Below are 17,376 nucleotides of genomic sequence, written 5' to 3'. Positions count from 1 at the left end.
CAGTTACTGACACAAGGCAGCAAAGCAAATGCTATAGAAATACTCACACTTGGCCTGAAGCAGTGTGTCAACCTATTAACAGGGGACATTATTTTTCTATTTTATTTGACTGTTTGCAAATCAAGATGTCATGGATTCGTGGTGCCAAGAAATACAATGCATGCAGTGACACAAGGCAGAAAGGGAGGCACTGTCTGAGCCCTGCAGCCCCTCCAGGGAGCTGAGCCTGCAGGGAGCAGGGGCTGCCACAGCTCTACCCTGCTCTAGCAGCTGCAGAGAAGCTGAGGGTGGGCAGCAGGCTGAGCATCTCATGGGGATGCACAACTCACCATGGGGACTGTGCCAAGGCAGGCAAAGGTGGGGCTTGCTTCCACCCCCTGCCCACAGCGTCCATCCCTCTCCTCCTCAGCAGAGAGGAGATCTGCCTTTCAGGGGAAAAGGGGCATTTTGAGAGAAGTGATGACCTGGAGAAGTCTCCTGCAGCTCCAAATGTCCCCCACGAGGGTGTCACCCACTGCTGCTGGGAGGTGACAAAGGACAGTGCTGGCTCTGGTGGAAAGTGTCCCTACCCACGGCAGGGGGTGGGACTGGAGGAGCTTTAAGGTCCCCTGCAAGCCAAGACATTCTATAATTCTGTAATTCTGTGATGACCTCCTGCTCTCTCCCACACGTGCAGCACTGACCCCAGAGCTCAGGTTCTCTGTTGTCCCGAGTGCTGACAGTGAGACAGCAGAGATTTGATCCTTGGGACACCTGATCAGGAGGAGCAGGCCTGGGCTCAGTGCAGCCCAGCGAGGACAAAGCCACTGCTACCTGTGACTACCTCACAAGCCAATAAACCAAAACTGTGGCTGTTTAAGAGAGGTGGCGTCACAACTGGCACCCAGTGCAGTGGCCTCACCAGAACAATTATTCAGATCCTCTCTGGACACCTCTGTCCTTCCCCTGCCCAGAGCTCACCCCAGCTTGCTGGAAGCCTTCAAGCTGGGCCCCACCACCCCTGACATGTCTTTGCAAACCTCCACAGGCTCGTGGTCCAGCCCCTGATTCCTGTTGGGTTTGAGAAGAGCAGCTAGAGCAGGATGTCTGCTGCTGAAGAAACCCTGACCCCTGGAAGCAACAGCAGAGGTGTAATTTGTCATGGGATTAATTCTTCCACCTCGGTGCAGACCTCAATGAGCCAAAGCAAATATTTCATTCCTGCTGCCACACTGGGTTTATTTACCACGAGCTGCCTGTGGTAGGATTGATAGGGGCAGAGCTGCTGTGCTCAACACTCATCCAACAATTAATGTTTGAGAGACTTTGATCCCCTCCATCACTCCCTGAAGCATCCTGGGCTCTGCAGTGGGAGCAAAGACAAAGGCTGGGCAGCCATGGGTGCACCAAGGGCAGGAGACATCTCCAGCAGCCAGGGAGACACCAGCAAGGCACCCTAGAGAGGAGCACATTCTGATCAGGAGGACAGGATCATTTCCCTCCTGGTAGGAGTGTGGACCAGTGGAAGGCATACAAACCAAGTAAATAAAGCTAATTTCCAGCCCTCGTGGGGAAACCTTGAGAATGTGGCCTCAACACTCTGAAAAGAAGAACACAGTGTGACTGACAACAGTTTCTAATTTGCTGCCAGCAAGACTTAATCAGCAGTTTGTGCAGAGCCATCCAAGCAAAAAGCACCAAAAATAGAGAGCTTTTCTGCACCTCCTCCTCTGCAGATAATTTACGATGTCCTCGCAAAGGAGAAGTGACAAGCAGCCATGGCAGCAGTGTCAGATAAGTGTGAAACTTTCTATGAACTGCAGCCAGCTCAGCAAGCCAGTGTGTGATGAATGACAGGGCAGCCGTGGCCTGGGTTCCCTTCTCTGTCACTCATCCCTGTGGGTATGCACAGCATTTCCCTTGCTTGGGCAGGGATGTGCTCTGTGGAATGCTGCTCTGTGTGCTGGGCTCTTCGCTTGTACCACAGCTGCACTGAAGGCAACAAGTGAGCAGGAGCTCACCCACAGCAAGGCTGGCATCCCCTTCACTCTGACTCCAGCTTTAATGACTGAAATATTTCAGCCGCACGTTCAGAGAGGCAAATGTTGTCAGAATTAGCTTTTACATTCTGTGCTTCAAGAGAGAGAAGGTGCTTTTGAGAGAAAGCACCAGTTTTTCTGTTTGCAGCCAACTGTGTGACTGTCTTGAAGTTGAAATGAAAGGGGGAAAAAATTCATCTAATTCAACTGGAAACCATGAGACTCCCATAATAATCAGGGTTATGGTTAAACTTGCAAATAGGTATCTCCCAAGTGCAAAGAGACCATTTGTTTCTGCTTTTCTAGCTGAATAAAGCAGGGCTCCTTCTTGCCTGCTGCTGTGTTCCAACAGCACAACTCCCAGCTGAGGAAAAGCACTCGCTGCCTTGCCAAGACAACATTCTTGTACATGACTAGCTCTTTCCTCTGCAGTTATTAATGTGTCACAAATCATAGGCTCAGATTGTCTCATATTATGGGAAAATCTACTAGAAGGAGAGAAAAATAAAGGAAACTTCCAGGGAAATTGATTAAAGGGAAATAAGAAATTTGACCCAATTTAACGGAACAAAATACGGTCAATAATAGAAACTATTTACATTCCTCTAGACGGACACACGGTTCTTTAGCAATAAGTTTTGTTTGTTTTGCTTTTTTACCACCTCGGAACATCTATTATAAGAACAAGATTTTAGTCCCCTTCTCTCGTGCCAAGTGCAATTTAAGTTTGCATTTTAGGGGATTCTTGAGCACAGCTCAGAGTCAGCAAACATGGACTCTGCAAAGCAGGAACTGTGACAGACTTTGGGAAGGTTTAACAGGATTCATTAGAATAAAAGCTGGGGCCCAGTGTAGGACACCCCTGAGCCTCACACTCGGTCATTTGCATGGAGCAGTTTTGGTTGCTGACAGCACAGAGCACAACAAGCTGCCTTGCTATCCTGGATTCCATCCTGCTCCTCCTCTGCTCCAGGATTCTGCAGTCCAGGAGCGCAAACAGAGCTGGGGCACGCAGCCTGACTCCCAGAGGTGATGACAAATCTGCCCTGGAGAGGCAGCCCAGGGTTAACAATTTCTGTAACACCAGAGCCCACCCACCCCCCAAGAAACGAGCTCCAGCTCTTGGGGAAAGGCAAAGGAACAGAGCTGATGTTACAGAAATCGTCCTCACGGCTCAAAAATAACAGGCTGCAGTGTCCAACCTCTCCAGGGGTGATTATGTACATGGCTGTGTTGGAAGGGCCAGGTGAACTCGGTCACCCCTCACCTGCAATGTCACCAGCAGCTCTGTGACAGCCCTGCTGGCCCAACAGAGCTCACCCAGCACCTGCTGGTTCCAGCCCAGAGCAGGGACAGACCTGGGGCAGAGATGGGACAGCACCTAGGCCAGGCCAAGCTCAGGGTCCCCACATCCCCTGTGGGGCTGGCACTTCATTGCCCAGCCTGCAGCACACCAGGAGAAGGGATCATTTCACCTCTCCAGCACACACCTACAGCAGCATGGTCGCCCACACCTGCCTGAGCCATGGTGCCACAGCTCTCAGAGGGATTTCAAACGCCTGTGCCTCCCCAGGGGCTTCAGGATGAACCAAGAGGCAACAGCAGAGAAAAGCTGCTGAGTGCTGCAGGCCTGTGTGGGTCTGAGGTCCATTCTAAGGCACAAGTGATCATCTAACCACACATCACCCCCTGCCCTCCCACACAGCTCCTGGGCAGGAGCCTGCTCCGGGTGAGGCTCTGAACCTGTGAAATCCCCTCCGAAAATCTGTCAGTGCCGAATGTGACACAGATGAGGTGGAATCAAAGAGCCCTCTGAAAAGCAGCTGTTTCACAGTTCTTGCTTCACTGCAGCTAATGATCTGCTGACACTGCTGGGAATTCCTGGGGATCAGCTTCTGGGGAGGAGAGAGCTCGGATACTCTGTTGGTATCCTGGGAAGGGAAATGGGCTGTGATCCTGAAGCTGCTGCTCACCAAGGCTTCCCAGAGGGACAGCATCTCTGCTACCAGATGGGGGGATCCTGAGGAGAGCCCCTGGCATTAGGGTTCTCAGCTGGCCAGGGCAAAAAACACCCGAACAAACCGGAAAACAAAGGGGGAAAAAGTGAATCCCAGCAGCACAGAAGGTGGGACGAGAAGAAAACATCCCCCAGCCCCAGGGCCCCTTCTTGGCAGGGCACCTGAGCCCACCTGGGACTGCCTGGGAGCCCTGCGAGGTGTGCACACTGGCTGGGACAGGCTGAGGCTACACCTCTAATGAGATCTAGGTGCACTGCTAATGCTGGCTGAGCCCCCTGACGTTTTAACTATCTTCCCAGAACCAGGCTGAGATAGGAAGTGCTACTGAAATGCAAAACCAGTGCTAAATATGCAACATACACACTAAATGGCAGAGGCTTAGTACTCCAGATCACTTCATTCCCTGCTTCCTTAAGTGCAGAAAAGCACAGTCCTTAACATATCCCCCCAAACTGCCTGTATATCCACTATTCCAAAAATAAAACTTTCTCATTTCATTTCCTTGGGGATCAAAGTATAAAAGTATTTAAAAAAAAATACATTTTTTCTTGTAGGAACTTTGCCGTCTTCTATGCAGCCAATATTTTAATAGTTTAATTATAAAAAAACTCCACTAACAATAAGCCACTTATACTGGTATCTCCACCCTTGGCTTTTTAATACCCCTAAGACTCATCAATGCAAAGACATCTCAGAATAAATGCCTCAACATCTTAACCGAGGCTCTGCCACAGCACTCACTGCACAGGCAAATTAGGTGTGTGCATACAGCTCAGAAAAATGTGATTTATTCTGCAAACCATGCCTGGATTTCTGCTTGAAATGCAGCGATGGGCACAAACACAACATGCCATTGTGGAAAGCCCCAGGAATGCCTGGCTTACTCATGCTTGCTTTTCCTGAGGAGAATTTGAGTAGGTGGGGGTGATGTGTGGGGCTCCCTGTGGGATCCAGGCCAGCCTCCCCTGTTTTCCTGCCTGCAGGGTGTAGGAGTTACACCTGGAACTTCCCCACCCTAGGAACTCCTCTCTGAGAGCTTCCTTTGGCAAATGGACCTTTGTTCCAGCAGGGACAGTTTGGGGTGGAGGCCACTATTGTTCCAGCCACCTGCTCCCACGGAGGAACGGGACAATTTCCTATGGACAGAGGTGCTGGCTGCTCCCACTGCTGTCCCTTCCCCATCACAGTGCCCAGACACTGCACACAGCTGCTAAAATGTTCTGATAGTTGGTACCTTCTCAGAAACACTGCCAAGAGACCATCCATAGCCACCATCCTCTCCCAGCATGGCCTGGGTTATTCACTTGTGCTGCTTTTTTAGAACTGCCATCAATAATTCATCAGCCAGTTTAATTTCCCACCCAGAACTGGCTCCTCTCATTCTAAGCAGCTGTATTTAAGTAAAGTCTGCATCTCAATAAATACAACTCACACATGAGCAACTCAGTGACTTTCTTCACATGACTTATGGCAAGACAGGTTCTGCTAAAGGGGTGAGTCATTCAGCAAAGGTAGAGGAAAACTGTTCATGATGTATTTGTGAAATCCCCAAACCACAAAAAGGCACCATTTAATAACAAAAAGCATCACAGGATGCAGAGGAACCAATAAAGTAGGTAGAACCCTTCCAGAAATGACTGTGACACGGGGGGCCTCATCAGAGGCCTCTCTTTCTCAGGATCCAGTCAGTTATAATGAGTGGGAGGTGCAGGTTGCGAGCTCACACATTTATGGGATTTGCACTTCAGAAATCAAAACTGCCAGTTTTCTTCTGTCCCTCAGGGGAATACCAGAACCACCTGTGCTTCAGCCTGCTGAGCTGTGCACCCCTTGGCACTGACAGCTAGCAAAAACAGTGACCAGAATGCACCTGACCTCAGAATCAGAGCTGTCCCTCCATTCCAGCTGTGCTCCTCAGAATCAGAGCTGTCCCTCCATTCCAGCTGTGCTCCTCAGAATCAGAGCTGTCCCTCCACTCCAGCTGCGCTGCTGCCACAGCTCAGACCAGAGGACCCTGGTCACACTCCTCTGGCACAGGCTACAGTGCTTGGAGCCAGCCCAGTGTGAATTCAAACCTCCAGCCACCTGCCAGTTTTTGTGGAGGACGAGTTCTGATTGTGCCTCCACTCTAAATAAAGCCAGGAAAGCAGACAGCTTGCACACTTCACCAACAGGGACAGCACAGGTGTGTCCCTACATACACCCCACGCTGCTCCTAGGAGAGCCAGCAGGACCCAGCAGCAATGCACTGATAAATAACTCTGCAGAAGCCCCCAGACTTGCAGCACAGAGCTTGCTGTCCTCACAAGCCCCTCAAACCTCTCCGAGGACAGGGAGTGCCTGGAGGGAAGGCAGAGCCGCAGTTGCCAGGCACGGCTGGCACAAGGGGCAGAGCACAGCAGGGATTGCCAGCCCAGAGGCAGGGCAGCAGAGCAGCAGCGCAGGGATACTCACAGCACTCGATGGGGTTGGAGGCCGCCTGCAGGGACACCACCCTGCCGCTGGGCTCGGGGATGTGCACGCGGAACACCAGGCGCACCCGCGTGTTCTTGCGGCCGATGTCGGTCTCGCCCTTGCGCAGCTCGATGTCCGCGTTGCGCAGCTTCAGGATCCCCGCGCAGTCGATGCTGCAACACACACGGAGCCCACTCACTGCTCTGCCCGGGGCCTGCTCCCTCCCCGGGGCTCACAGCAGCCCCGAGGACCTGCTCTCTTTGGGATCCACACATTCCCAAACGTGCAGCACACAAGGGGTGAAGAAACCTCAGACACACAGCACACGAAGGGTGCTGAAACCCCAAACGTGCAGCACACAAGGGGTGCTGCTGGACATCTCCCCACTCTCTGGCCGCAGCAGAGCTGCTCTCCAAGCATTAAATCCCCAAATGTTGTTTCCCAGTGCTAAGCACAGGAGAGCAGCAGGCAGAGCCCTCCCCAGGGCAGGAGCCTCCATCAGCCCAGCTGCCAGGGCCTGCCCAACATCCCTTCCCTGCCCACACCTGTGCAGGGCAGCTGAACCCCGTGGGGAATCACAGCAGCTGGTTACAGAATCCCCACTGCCTGCACCAGCCAGGCACATGGAATTCAGCTCCAAAGCAGAGAGCACACTGCTGTCTCCTCCTGACTGCTACAGCCTGGCCCAGGTCACTGTGCCATCCTCCAAAGCCCAGGGACATTGAAAATCTGCTCTTGCCTTGCCTGGGAACATTCTCCCATTCACTGCGTCCCTGCACAAAGGGAAAGTGCAGGGAGCAGGATGGGGCTGAGCAGCAATGAAAGGATTAGGATTGCTTAAATCAGCACTGCAACTTAAATTTGGTCTAAGTGCAGATTGGCTTCTCCAGAGTCCAGTGTAACCTTGCAAACATGCCTGTGTTTGGAAAATGTGACAATTATTTGTCAAACTCAGCAAGAGTTCTCAGAGCAGGCAGTGAGCACTGCTATTAAACAGGCACTGCCAGCCCATTTTTATATCAGTTCTAAAAACACATAATTTCTCTTCTCTTGATATGAATTAAAATCACGTTTGGGGAGGTATAAGCCCCAAGCTGCTTCCTACACCCACACTGCTCCTCGCCCTTGCATATGTGCAGGGGTTTATTATTCCAGGGTTCCTTGTTAGGAATGAGATATATTTCCTAAAAAAATATGAAGAAAGAATGCGGATTTTGCAATGAAATAGGGGGACTTAAAAACATAACTGCTGTGCCAATTTTGTCAGGCTCCTCTGAAGGATGGAGATACAGCTCTTCCCTCTGCAGAGCAATCACTCTCATGCCTGGCACACATTCAAGCCTGAAGTTTTCAGACTGGTGCCCACTTCATCCCTCTGCCTCCATAAAACTGGAAGGAGTAATACAGACAAGATGTGCCTGTATTTGCTTTTCTGTTAACCTATTACAAGAGGAGCTCTCATGGCCAGAGCACTTGACTGAGTTTAGAAGAGATGCTTTGTATTCCATTAAATGTTGTAAAATGCATCCCAGCCCTGTTCCTCACAGTGTCCCTGCAGCACAAGGACCTGAGATTTGAGTCTTCTTTTCCTGAGTGCACCACAAACCCATTCTGACTGTGAGATGATGGATTACTGAGACACTGGCTGCCCCATCCCTGAAGTGGCCAGGCCAGGCTGGACAGAGCTTGGAGCAGCTGGGACAGTGGAAGGTGTCCCTGCCATGGCAGGGGTGGCACTGGACAGGCTTTAAGGTCCCTTCAAACCCAAACCATGCTGTGATTACAGCACAGTCACTGCAGAAACTGGAACACTGAGCAGAAGTGCCTGCATGGTCACCTGCTGGATGGGAACTCCCCCAGCAGCTTTAACCCAGGAGTTGTAGCTGCTTTTGTAAAAGGGCCTTGCCCTCACAAACCACCCCAGCATGCTGGAAAGGGGAGTCCCTCCAGAGCATCACTATTCTTTTAAGTGATCACTATTATTTTAATCTCCTTTCCCAAGAGAAAGAACTTCAGCGCCAACTCCATCCACCTCAACCTTGCTAACAAAAAGAAATCTACTTACGTTGCTTTCATGTTGTTTTTGGGCTCCAGGGGGATCTCTAGCACCTTGGTGTTGCCAATGATCTTCTCGTAGCTGGTGGTGGTGACGGTTTTGCCGGTGATGCGATGCACCTGGTAGAAGGCGTGGGGCTTCAGGATGCGCTCGTCCGCCGTGCCAATGAAGATCTGCAGCCCCAGGGGCTTGTTCTCCATGTAGCCGTGCAGCTGGCAAGACATGGAAACTGCTGTCACACACTGCGCCTGCAAGGCCTTCAGGACACCAAGGAGGCTTGCAGACACGTGCAGATAAATGTGCAGATAAATGTGGGTATCTGCACTGATTCACTGCTCTTGGAAACTCGTCCTTCCCCCAGTGCTGGTTCACCTTCAGCCATTCCTCTTACACTATGCTCAAACACCACCTGTACAGGTAGAGATGGCACTTTGGATCTGGGACTGAACAGCACAAGGATGTCTTACTTGACCTCAGAGCCTGGGGTTTCTAGGCCTCAAGGACACACATTATTCTGTCTTCTTTGTTGTTTTTTTTTTATAAACTCCATTTGCTGCAAGGAAACCAGAATGCCTCCATAGAGCAGGAGACAAGGAAATTTCTCCTTCCTTATTAACATTCAAAATTACAAATCAAACCATTCTAAATTTCTCACATAACCAAAAATGAGAACCAGACATTTATCTACCACATAGCCAGGGATCGAGCTGAAAGGGAACTTTATGGTCTGAGACATGCTAAATTTGTTTTCAATTACTCTGTCCACATACAAAACCTTGATGAAGCCATACAAAGCAAATAGTACTGGAAGATCAGAGAAAAGGAAGATTAAGCTAATGGTATTCATGGCCAAACCAGAGGTTTTTTCCTTTTTTTTTCTTTTCACCAGTCAGCAGGAGGTATCCTTGCACAGAAGGATTAATTCCCCCCTGGAAGGGGACCACATGCAGCATCAATGCAGCGCTGGCAGCCTTCCTCCAGTGTGGCAGATGTAAGTGACACTCACTCTGCAGAGCCACCACTCCTCACCCAGCACACGTTCTGGAGGCAGCAAAGCCAGGGGCTGTGCCCCAGAGACCCCAGGCAGGGCTGAGTGAGCAAACACCCCTGGCATGGACAGCTCCAGGAACAGCTCCATTGAAGGCACCAGGCCCTGGTTTTGTAGAGCAAACTGCAGAGCCCAGCCCAGGCACGGCCCAGCCCATCCCACACCTCACTGGCAGCGTTCTGGAGATGGGCAGGAGGGGAATGGGGCAGGAGGCTCTGTGCAAACCTTCAGCTGCCGCTGGGAGCCAGGGCAGGAGCAGGGAGCCGGGCTCGGAGCACCAGGGCTGGTACTGGAGGCACAGCACGGCCAGGAGTGTGAGAAATACAGCAGCAGCCACGGGCACGTTCAGAAATGGATAAAGCAGATGGGAGATGAAAGGAAACAGAGGCCCAAATGAGAGATCTGCTGGGAACAGGCACTGATGGAGGAACAGCCCCTGCTGATCCACAGCCCAGATCCACTGGGAGCCTCACAGAAACTCACCCTAAGCACAGGGCTTTCAAAATCCAGCCCTTCCTGACCTTCAGTGCAAAGCTCTTGTATCACCAAAAGCCATCCTGTCTGCACAAGGGGTGAGGGAAGAGAAGGTTTTGAGCATTGAGTGTGTTTATTGTCATGCCTGACAGAGTAATTCTTGGTGGAGCCAGCTACAACAACGAGAGCATCCTTTGGACAGGAGGGGTTATTACAGTGACAGCAAAGCAGCTTTTGCTCTCCCCTCTATCCTGGCAGAACAAAATCCCAGAGTTATTGGTGGGAGGCTGAAATGGAGGAAAACAGATAATAAATTACAAAAGAGAATCTGCCCCCAGTGAGCACAGTCAGTAGCAGCTCTAACAGAACTGGCTACATACACAGGGTTTCATACTGGCCACCTTTAAAAGTAATTTTAAGTGGTGTTTGCTCATGTACAGAATGAGTTCCCAAGACAAAACTGCTCATGGTTGTCCAATAATGTGCATGTCTGTGGGTGTGTGTTGTATGAATGCATACAGACTTAAAGAAGAGAGGAATTGATTCCCTGTTCCTTGGCACTGTCTGTATCATCTGCTGGCCCAGGGGCATAAAACACACAGTAAAAGGCCTCCTGATCCTCCACAGAACCAGATTTTAAATCAGTTTGGTCAGGGGAAGAAAATTACTTCTTTTTTTGTAATTTATGGTATTATGGCAATGCTGTGGGATGACGTAATTGTAAAATCAGAACAGCATTATAAAATGCGAATACAAAGAGAAAAAATATATGTAAAAGAGTCAAGTGTCCCCATTTAAAATGGTTTATCCTTGACCTAATTGACTGCATTTTCAGGGCTAATATAGGTGGTCATTTACCATAACCAATTCCATCTACCTTTCACTTGCTATGAACACAACAGGATGACTAAGGAATTAAAAAATGGAGATGAACAGCTCAGGGAAACACTCCAGGAACTTGAAAATCAGAGTTTTACACTCATCTTCACCACCAATTTAGCACAGCTGGGGTCATGTCACAGCAGCTCTCTTTACCAGCACCAGGGAACAGTGACGCTCCCCCTGCTCGGCAGGGACAGAGCATCTGTGCTGCTTTTGTGTAGAGAAAATTCTGTGAGCTAGAATGACAGAACCCATCAGAGCCAGGCTGCAGAGATATGTCTCTTCTTAAAACTGAACTGCTGAGGATTGTCACTGTCAGTAAACACTCACCTCCACTACACCAGGCAGCTGCTTTAGTATTTAACCAAAGCGCCAATCTTTTCTTTGGAGAAGCAAAGGTGGAATAAATTTGACCCTTAAACAAACTTTGGGAGGTGAAGATTTAAAATGCTTTTTAAAATACTAACTTTGAAATTAATTTTTTCCTCCCTTAGCAACAACGAAGCTGCTCTGAAATCTCTGTGTTTCAGAGTTGTTCTGCTCATCAGAGCTGCTCCCTCCAAGCCCTGTCAGGGGAGCACCAGCCCCACACCAAGGTTTGCCTTCACTCCTTCTCACTTCTCTTTCCATGAAGAAAACAAAATCTGGATTTCAGTTTCAAGAGAGTGAGGATCAAGAAAGATTTATGAATACAGAACTCTGGGAGGAAATATTTTTGTGTATTATAAGGTGACCTATTCACAATAAAACTCCCCCAAACTGTATACAGATCGAGTTGGAAAAAACCCAACTCCTTTGAGTCACATTTGCCACAAGGGGAAAGAGAAGCCAGACATGATGTGTACCTTTCCATACTCTATTTTGGGACTTTAAGATCCTATTTCTTTCAGTTGAAAGATTTTTCTTAAACTTTGCTTTTGCCTAACTCCTACAATATTAACACAGCCAGACATAGGCTGGTCTGTGACCTGAGGAAATGCAAAGCACTTTGGCAGATAAACAAATAACATCATTCCGAAAACAAGGAGACTTTTCTTGTTTGGTTTGCTGCTATGATTGGGTTTCTAAACAAAATGGAAATGTGTGGCACGATTAAAAGCATCATCTCACCTCTGCAGAAATCAAATTCATTCTGCACTCCATCCATGGATCAATACCAGTCAAATTTGGGAAAGGGGAGGATTTGAGTGCCATTTGCAGAAGGCACCTGTGCAATTCTGTATGCAAAAAGGAGCAGATGTGCCCTTGCTGCTGAGTTTGTTCAGTTACACACCCAACACCACCCTGTGATGGCCCTGGCACCGCAGCCATCGGGAGCACACATCAGGCACATGGAACACACCTCCTGCCCTGTTCCAAAACTCAGATCTCCTCATAAACTGAGACCCCAGCTCCAAATACACAGCACTTAAACCCAGAGGTGTCAATTCCCTTCTAAACCATTCCTTACCCAGTGCAGAGATGGCCCAAACCCTGCACCCATGCACTGGCAGTGCCCCTGCCCGGGGGATGTGAAACACAGGGTGAGTGCTGGGCTGCACAAAGAGCAGAGCTCTGCAGAGGCTGCAACACTGCTCACTTGTGCTGAAATCAAGGGATACATTGACAGCAGAGCCAGAAAGCAAGGCAAATTCCTTACAGATTCTGTAGGTGATCGCCTGTAGACAACAACATACCTGTACAGGGGGAAATCAGTGCAATTTTGAAATTTAGATCATTCAATCTGGGATATGCTTTCTTGAATTTAAATATTATTATCATTTATGTAGAATTACATTATCAGCAGGAAGAAAAGAGATTCATAGAAAATAAATAACTTTTTTATTCTTACCCAGAAGCCAGGCCAGAGAGGGGCAGTGATTTCCCAGGTCCTGCAGAGGGTGAACAGCCAAAGGTGCCATGTGCCCTGCTGCAGGGGATACTGATCCCATTCTGTCCTGCTGCAGGGGATGCTGCCACTGAATGCTGACCCTGTCCTGCCAGCACCCCAAACCGGCACTTCAGGCACCGCTCAGCAGCTGCAGCACCTCAGTTCCCAGCAGCATTGCAAGCTTTGCCTTTTCACTGCTGGGCTGCAGAGCCAAATTTTCTCGGGGATTTCTGGTTTGGCTGCTGCACATCAAAATGCTCCGTGCAGAGCTGGCTTTGCACGCTGAAAGCAGCAGCATCTGCAGCTGGTACTGTGTGCTTGAAGTGTCCCAGTAAGAGCTGTGTGAGCCTGACTGCTCTAGAGAGTACAAGGGAGTCATGTATTTCCCTTTCACCCCAGCAGAGCTCTGCCTGTCGGTCTTTCTCCCTGGGATGGACCAAGCTGCATCTTTAAAGCACTTTCCTGTCTAGACAAGGCAAGCCGTGGCCAGGAGCAAAGTATAAACGTGGGGAATGGACTCTCTAGGGTTGGGGTCTTATCTGCTCGAAAGCACTCGGTCCCCCCGGTCTCTGAGCTCGGGGTGAGCCGGGTTTGGTCCGTGACCGTGGATCCCCGGCTGTGTCCCCTGGAAGTCACTGGGATGTGCATGTGTGTGGCCAGCTCGGTGATTCACGCTCATCCCGGCCGGCAGCGAGCAGCGTTCAACGAGCAGCGAGCACAAAGCCGTGAGAAATCGCTTCCTCCGGGGCTCCCTTCCTGCTGCCGTGCCCGAGATAAGCGGGGCTGCCCGGCCGGCGGGGATGAGCTGTCCCGGCCGCCTGCCCTGCTCCGCTCCGGCACCGCCAGCCGGCCCCAGGGCTCCTCCCGAGCCTCTCAGACCCTCCGAGAGGATGCTCCGGGCCAACTGCCCCGTTTCTGTCCCCCCTGCCTGCTGCAAACAGCTCCAGCCTCGGGTTTAGATCGTTAATCCCCATCGTTAATACCCGCTGACCACAAGGATTTTTTTGGGAGGTCTTTGCTCAACAATACTCATCGCGAGATGGAAAATGTCACTGCATTGTCTCAGGGAGAGTGGCATATCAATAACTGTCAGGAATTCAACAAAGACCTCGTCCAGCCACTGTATCATGTAGCAGCTCCTCTGCCTGCTTCACTTAGAGCTGACATTGAGCAACAAAGCCCAATCTTCTCACATGGTTTTGTTCAATTTAATGTACTTGGGACACTGCAAAAGAACGCAAACCAGAAGGAAATCTTTGCCTTAGTTCCTTTTGCTCCCTACCAAAGCTGTCTAAAAAACCCTCTGTAGACAATCCTTTGAACATCTGATTCTGCTAAATTATAATTTTTTGATACTCAGTTTTAAGTGTTTCTTATTTTGGTGACAGTTTAGTCAAAATTCCAAGGGCTGAATCTCACTTGCTCTGCTGTTCCTTACAGTAAATGACAACCAGACTCCCAGTGTCTTACTGGGCTTTCTGCTTTCAGATGGGGATAATATAATAATAATTAATGTCTCTGTCTGGGACACAGAGACAGCAGCCCCTGGAGAAAGCAGTCAGGAGGGTTTGCTCCTGACTGACCTCACACCGCAATGTAAGCAAGTTGTTTCCTCTCTGGGCTCCAGTTTCCCTGCCCCTGTGAGGAGCTGCTCCTGTTTTCAGGATGCTTTGGCTCTCTCAGATGACACTTTAAAAGAAGAGGCACAATGCATCTGTCCGTGTGCAGGGAGGAGGGTTTGGAGCTCTCATCTTCACAGCTGGCTAAGAAAACCAACTGTGCCATTAAAGCACTTCCATGCACGCTCATGACAAAGGAGCTAAACCTCCCCAGCACGACAGAACTCACTGTGCCGCCAGGAAACCAGAGGGTGAAAATTTGATGATTTTGACAGAATCACACTGGAAGAGTCCCTCAGCACGGGGCTCTGGCACCAGTTAGCAAGGCTGGACCCTTGCCAGCTGTCAGAGGCACTGTGGAACAGCCCCAGCCCAGCTGCAGCAGAGCAGAGGGTGGCAAAGCAGGGCTTTTCTAAAACCTCACCTTCCTCTGCCACACTCAGCTCATCCTTCCCCAGGAGCCTCCCCCTGTGCCACCCCGGTGTGGCACAAAGCTTGACAGCAGCCATGGTGAAAAGGGCACTTCCAACTGCACAGACATCAGTCTGGAGAGAGCAAGGGAGAGCTGGAGGCTCAGCTGGGCAGTGAGCAGAGAGCTCTGGTGGGAGTTTACAGGACACTGCCCACCCTGTGTGAATCCTCCTGAGGACACTCCAGCAGGCTCTGGATGGGGTGAGCTCTGTGCTGGAAGTGCCCACATCTGAAATTCCAGCTTTGCTTTACAGCACACTGACCCCACATGCACAGTCCTGCAGTGAGAACGTACAGCAAAGAATAACTAAATCTTGCTGCTGCCTCTTCCAGGAGTATTTGTGACCCACAAAACCTGCACAGCACAGGCACCCCCCTCAAACCAGCTGGTACACACTGCTTCCCCTGACCTCTGCCTAAACTCCTCTCCATCAAAAGCAATGTATTCTGCCTAAACTCCTCTCCATCAAAAGCAATGTATTCTCAATCAGGCTCAAAAGTTTCAGTGAGAGCTTTTCATTCACCTCCACTCAGAATTACAGCCATGTTTGCAGCACAGCACGGGGCTGCTGACCTACCCTCACATTTGATGGCCTATTGGTTCTGAAGAGGATTTCCCAGATGCAGCTGAAATCTCTGGTTTGGCCACTGCACATCAATCCCCGCAGCAGTAAATAAACCCAGGGCCCAGAGCTCAAAGCTCAAGAGGCCCCTGCAAGGACCCCACAGTGCAAACAAGCCCTGTACCCTGCAGTAAATCAGGTGTGAAAGGCGCAGGTGCTCTGTCACACCAAACCCTGCAGCAGCCCAGCCCAGCTCCAGAGCAGGCCGGAGGTGGCACAAAGGTGCTGTGCAGCTCCAGCAGCTCCAGCACAGCCCTGCCCTGCCCAGGGGCCTGGGGAAGGTGGGGAAAGGACAAACGCAGCTCTGGGATGTGCCCTGGGCAGCAAACCCCCCCGGCAGGGCTGACAGGGTTTCAGCAGCTCAGCTCCAGCCCGGCCCCACGTGTGAGAGTGCGAATCACCCCATGAGCTGTGATTTGGTTTTGAGTTTCCATCAAAGGCTCTGGTTTCACTAACACACCAATGAATTAGCTGAATGTTGGAAGTCACATACAGTTAAAAGTCAGAGCCCCATGGGAAGCCCAGGCTAAGAAACAATGTCTCCTTTGACTGTGAAACCACAAGAAAACACAGACGGCAAAATTCAAATATAAAAGGAAAGTGGAACATACGTTTGTTATTGTAAAGCAGCTCCTGTGAGCTCCACTAACAACTCTGCCATTCCAGCTTCTTTTTAATAAGAAAAATAAAAAGAGGCAGTGAAAGCCACCACAATTTTAAAAGTTAAACCCAGGGGAGCATTGGGCTGGCTGTGCTGAACAGGAGCCCCTCTCTGCACAGCTTTCCTGCTTGGAGAGAAGCAAGGGGAGCCTGGCACACAGGGGTGGAGGGGCTGGGGGTCCCTGTGCCTGCCCCTGCCCTCACCTGAGCACTGGGGTTTGGCAGCTCTGCTCTGCATTTGGATGTTGTACCAAGGTAAACAGTGGGAATTTAACCTGTGCCATTCCACTCCAGGGTGTGTTTGCTCTGCCACCTCTATCCCAGCTCTTTGCACAGCAGCAGCCACTGCCTTTCCCAACGGACAGGCTCTTGCACAGCCCTGACTGGAGCAGCTGGGTACAAATAAGCAGCTTTGGGAAAAAGAGCTGGGAACCAAACGTGCCTTTCCCTCCTCTGTGATCTCAGTGACCAGGGGGACCTGCAGGATGGAAGGAGCAGGGAAACTTCAGCTTTGCTCTAGCTACAAAGCATCTCCTGGCTATTCTCAGCACCTTAACATCCAGAGGATACTCACATCCAACTCACACCCCTAACACCTGAGCCTCCCTACAGCTAACACGAGCTGTAAACTCCTCCCAGGAGCGATGCAAACACCTGAGCTGGGAGCCTGTGCTGCCCCATGGGACTCTGCACAGCCCTGAGATCACACATGTGAGCATCCCATGGCCTGCAGGGCTTCTCCCCTGCTCCTGGCACAGCCAATGTCCCCTCCCCATGTCCAGCTGCCCTCAGGCTCTGACCACCAGCCCTTCTCCTGCCATGCTTGGAGTGCAGAGCCTGGAGCGCAAACTCGAGCCGTGACATGTGAAGAAGAGGAAGCAGCATCAGAAAGATAAACCACAAGATAAGGCTTGGGGGATATGAGATCTGCTGGTCTGTACCTTCAGAGCACCCAAAAGAAGAAATCTGCATGCAAAATGCATTCTCTAAAAAATAAATATTGCAGGGCAGCACCGTGCTGCAAAAACCAGCCAAGATCTCTTCTGCCAGCAGGTTCAGCTGGGTAATTAGTCACATGAAGGGTTAATTAAAGGCTTTTTTTAAAATCAGATTTGTTTCAAAAGGGATTGTATTTTAGAAACATGCTCTGTTTACATCTAACAAGAAGACAAAAGTTAAACTT

The 17,376-nt window shown here is 50.3% G+C and overlaps 1 protein-coding gene across 2 annotated transcripts in view; it reads right to left on the bottom strand.

Annotated features, from left to right (window-relative positions):
• NFATC2 (nuclear factor of activated T cells 2) overlaps positions 1-17,376 on the bottom strand; it is a 73,586-nt gene that overhangs the window by 44,254 nt on the left and 11,956 nt on the right. For both annotated transcript variants that reach the window (XM_026796445.2, XM_026796446.2), the window contains exons 4-5: positions 8,556-8,758; positions 6,491-6,663 (exon numbers count right to left, since the gene is read on the bottom strand). In XM_026796445.2, the coding sequence (XP_026652246.2) occupies positions 6,491-6,663; positions 8,556-8,758 (376 nt within the window). The remainder of the gene's footprint in view (positions 1-6,490; positions 6,664-8,555; positions 8,759-17,376) is intronic.

Source organism: Zonotrichia albicollis, chromosome 17 (genome assembly GCF_047830755.1).
Source record: "Zonotrichia albicollis isolate bZonAlb1 chromosome 17, bZonAlb1.hap1, whole genome shotgun sequence".
Taxonomy (NCBI): Eukaryota; Metazoa; Chordata; class Aves; order Passeriformes; family Passerellidae; genus Zonotrichia; species Zonotrichia albicollis.
Note: the sequence above shows the minus strand (reverse complement) of the source record. Positions and strands in the feature narration are given on the sequence as shown.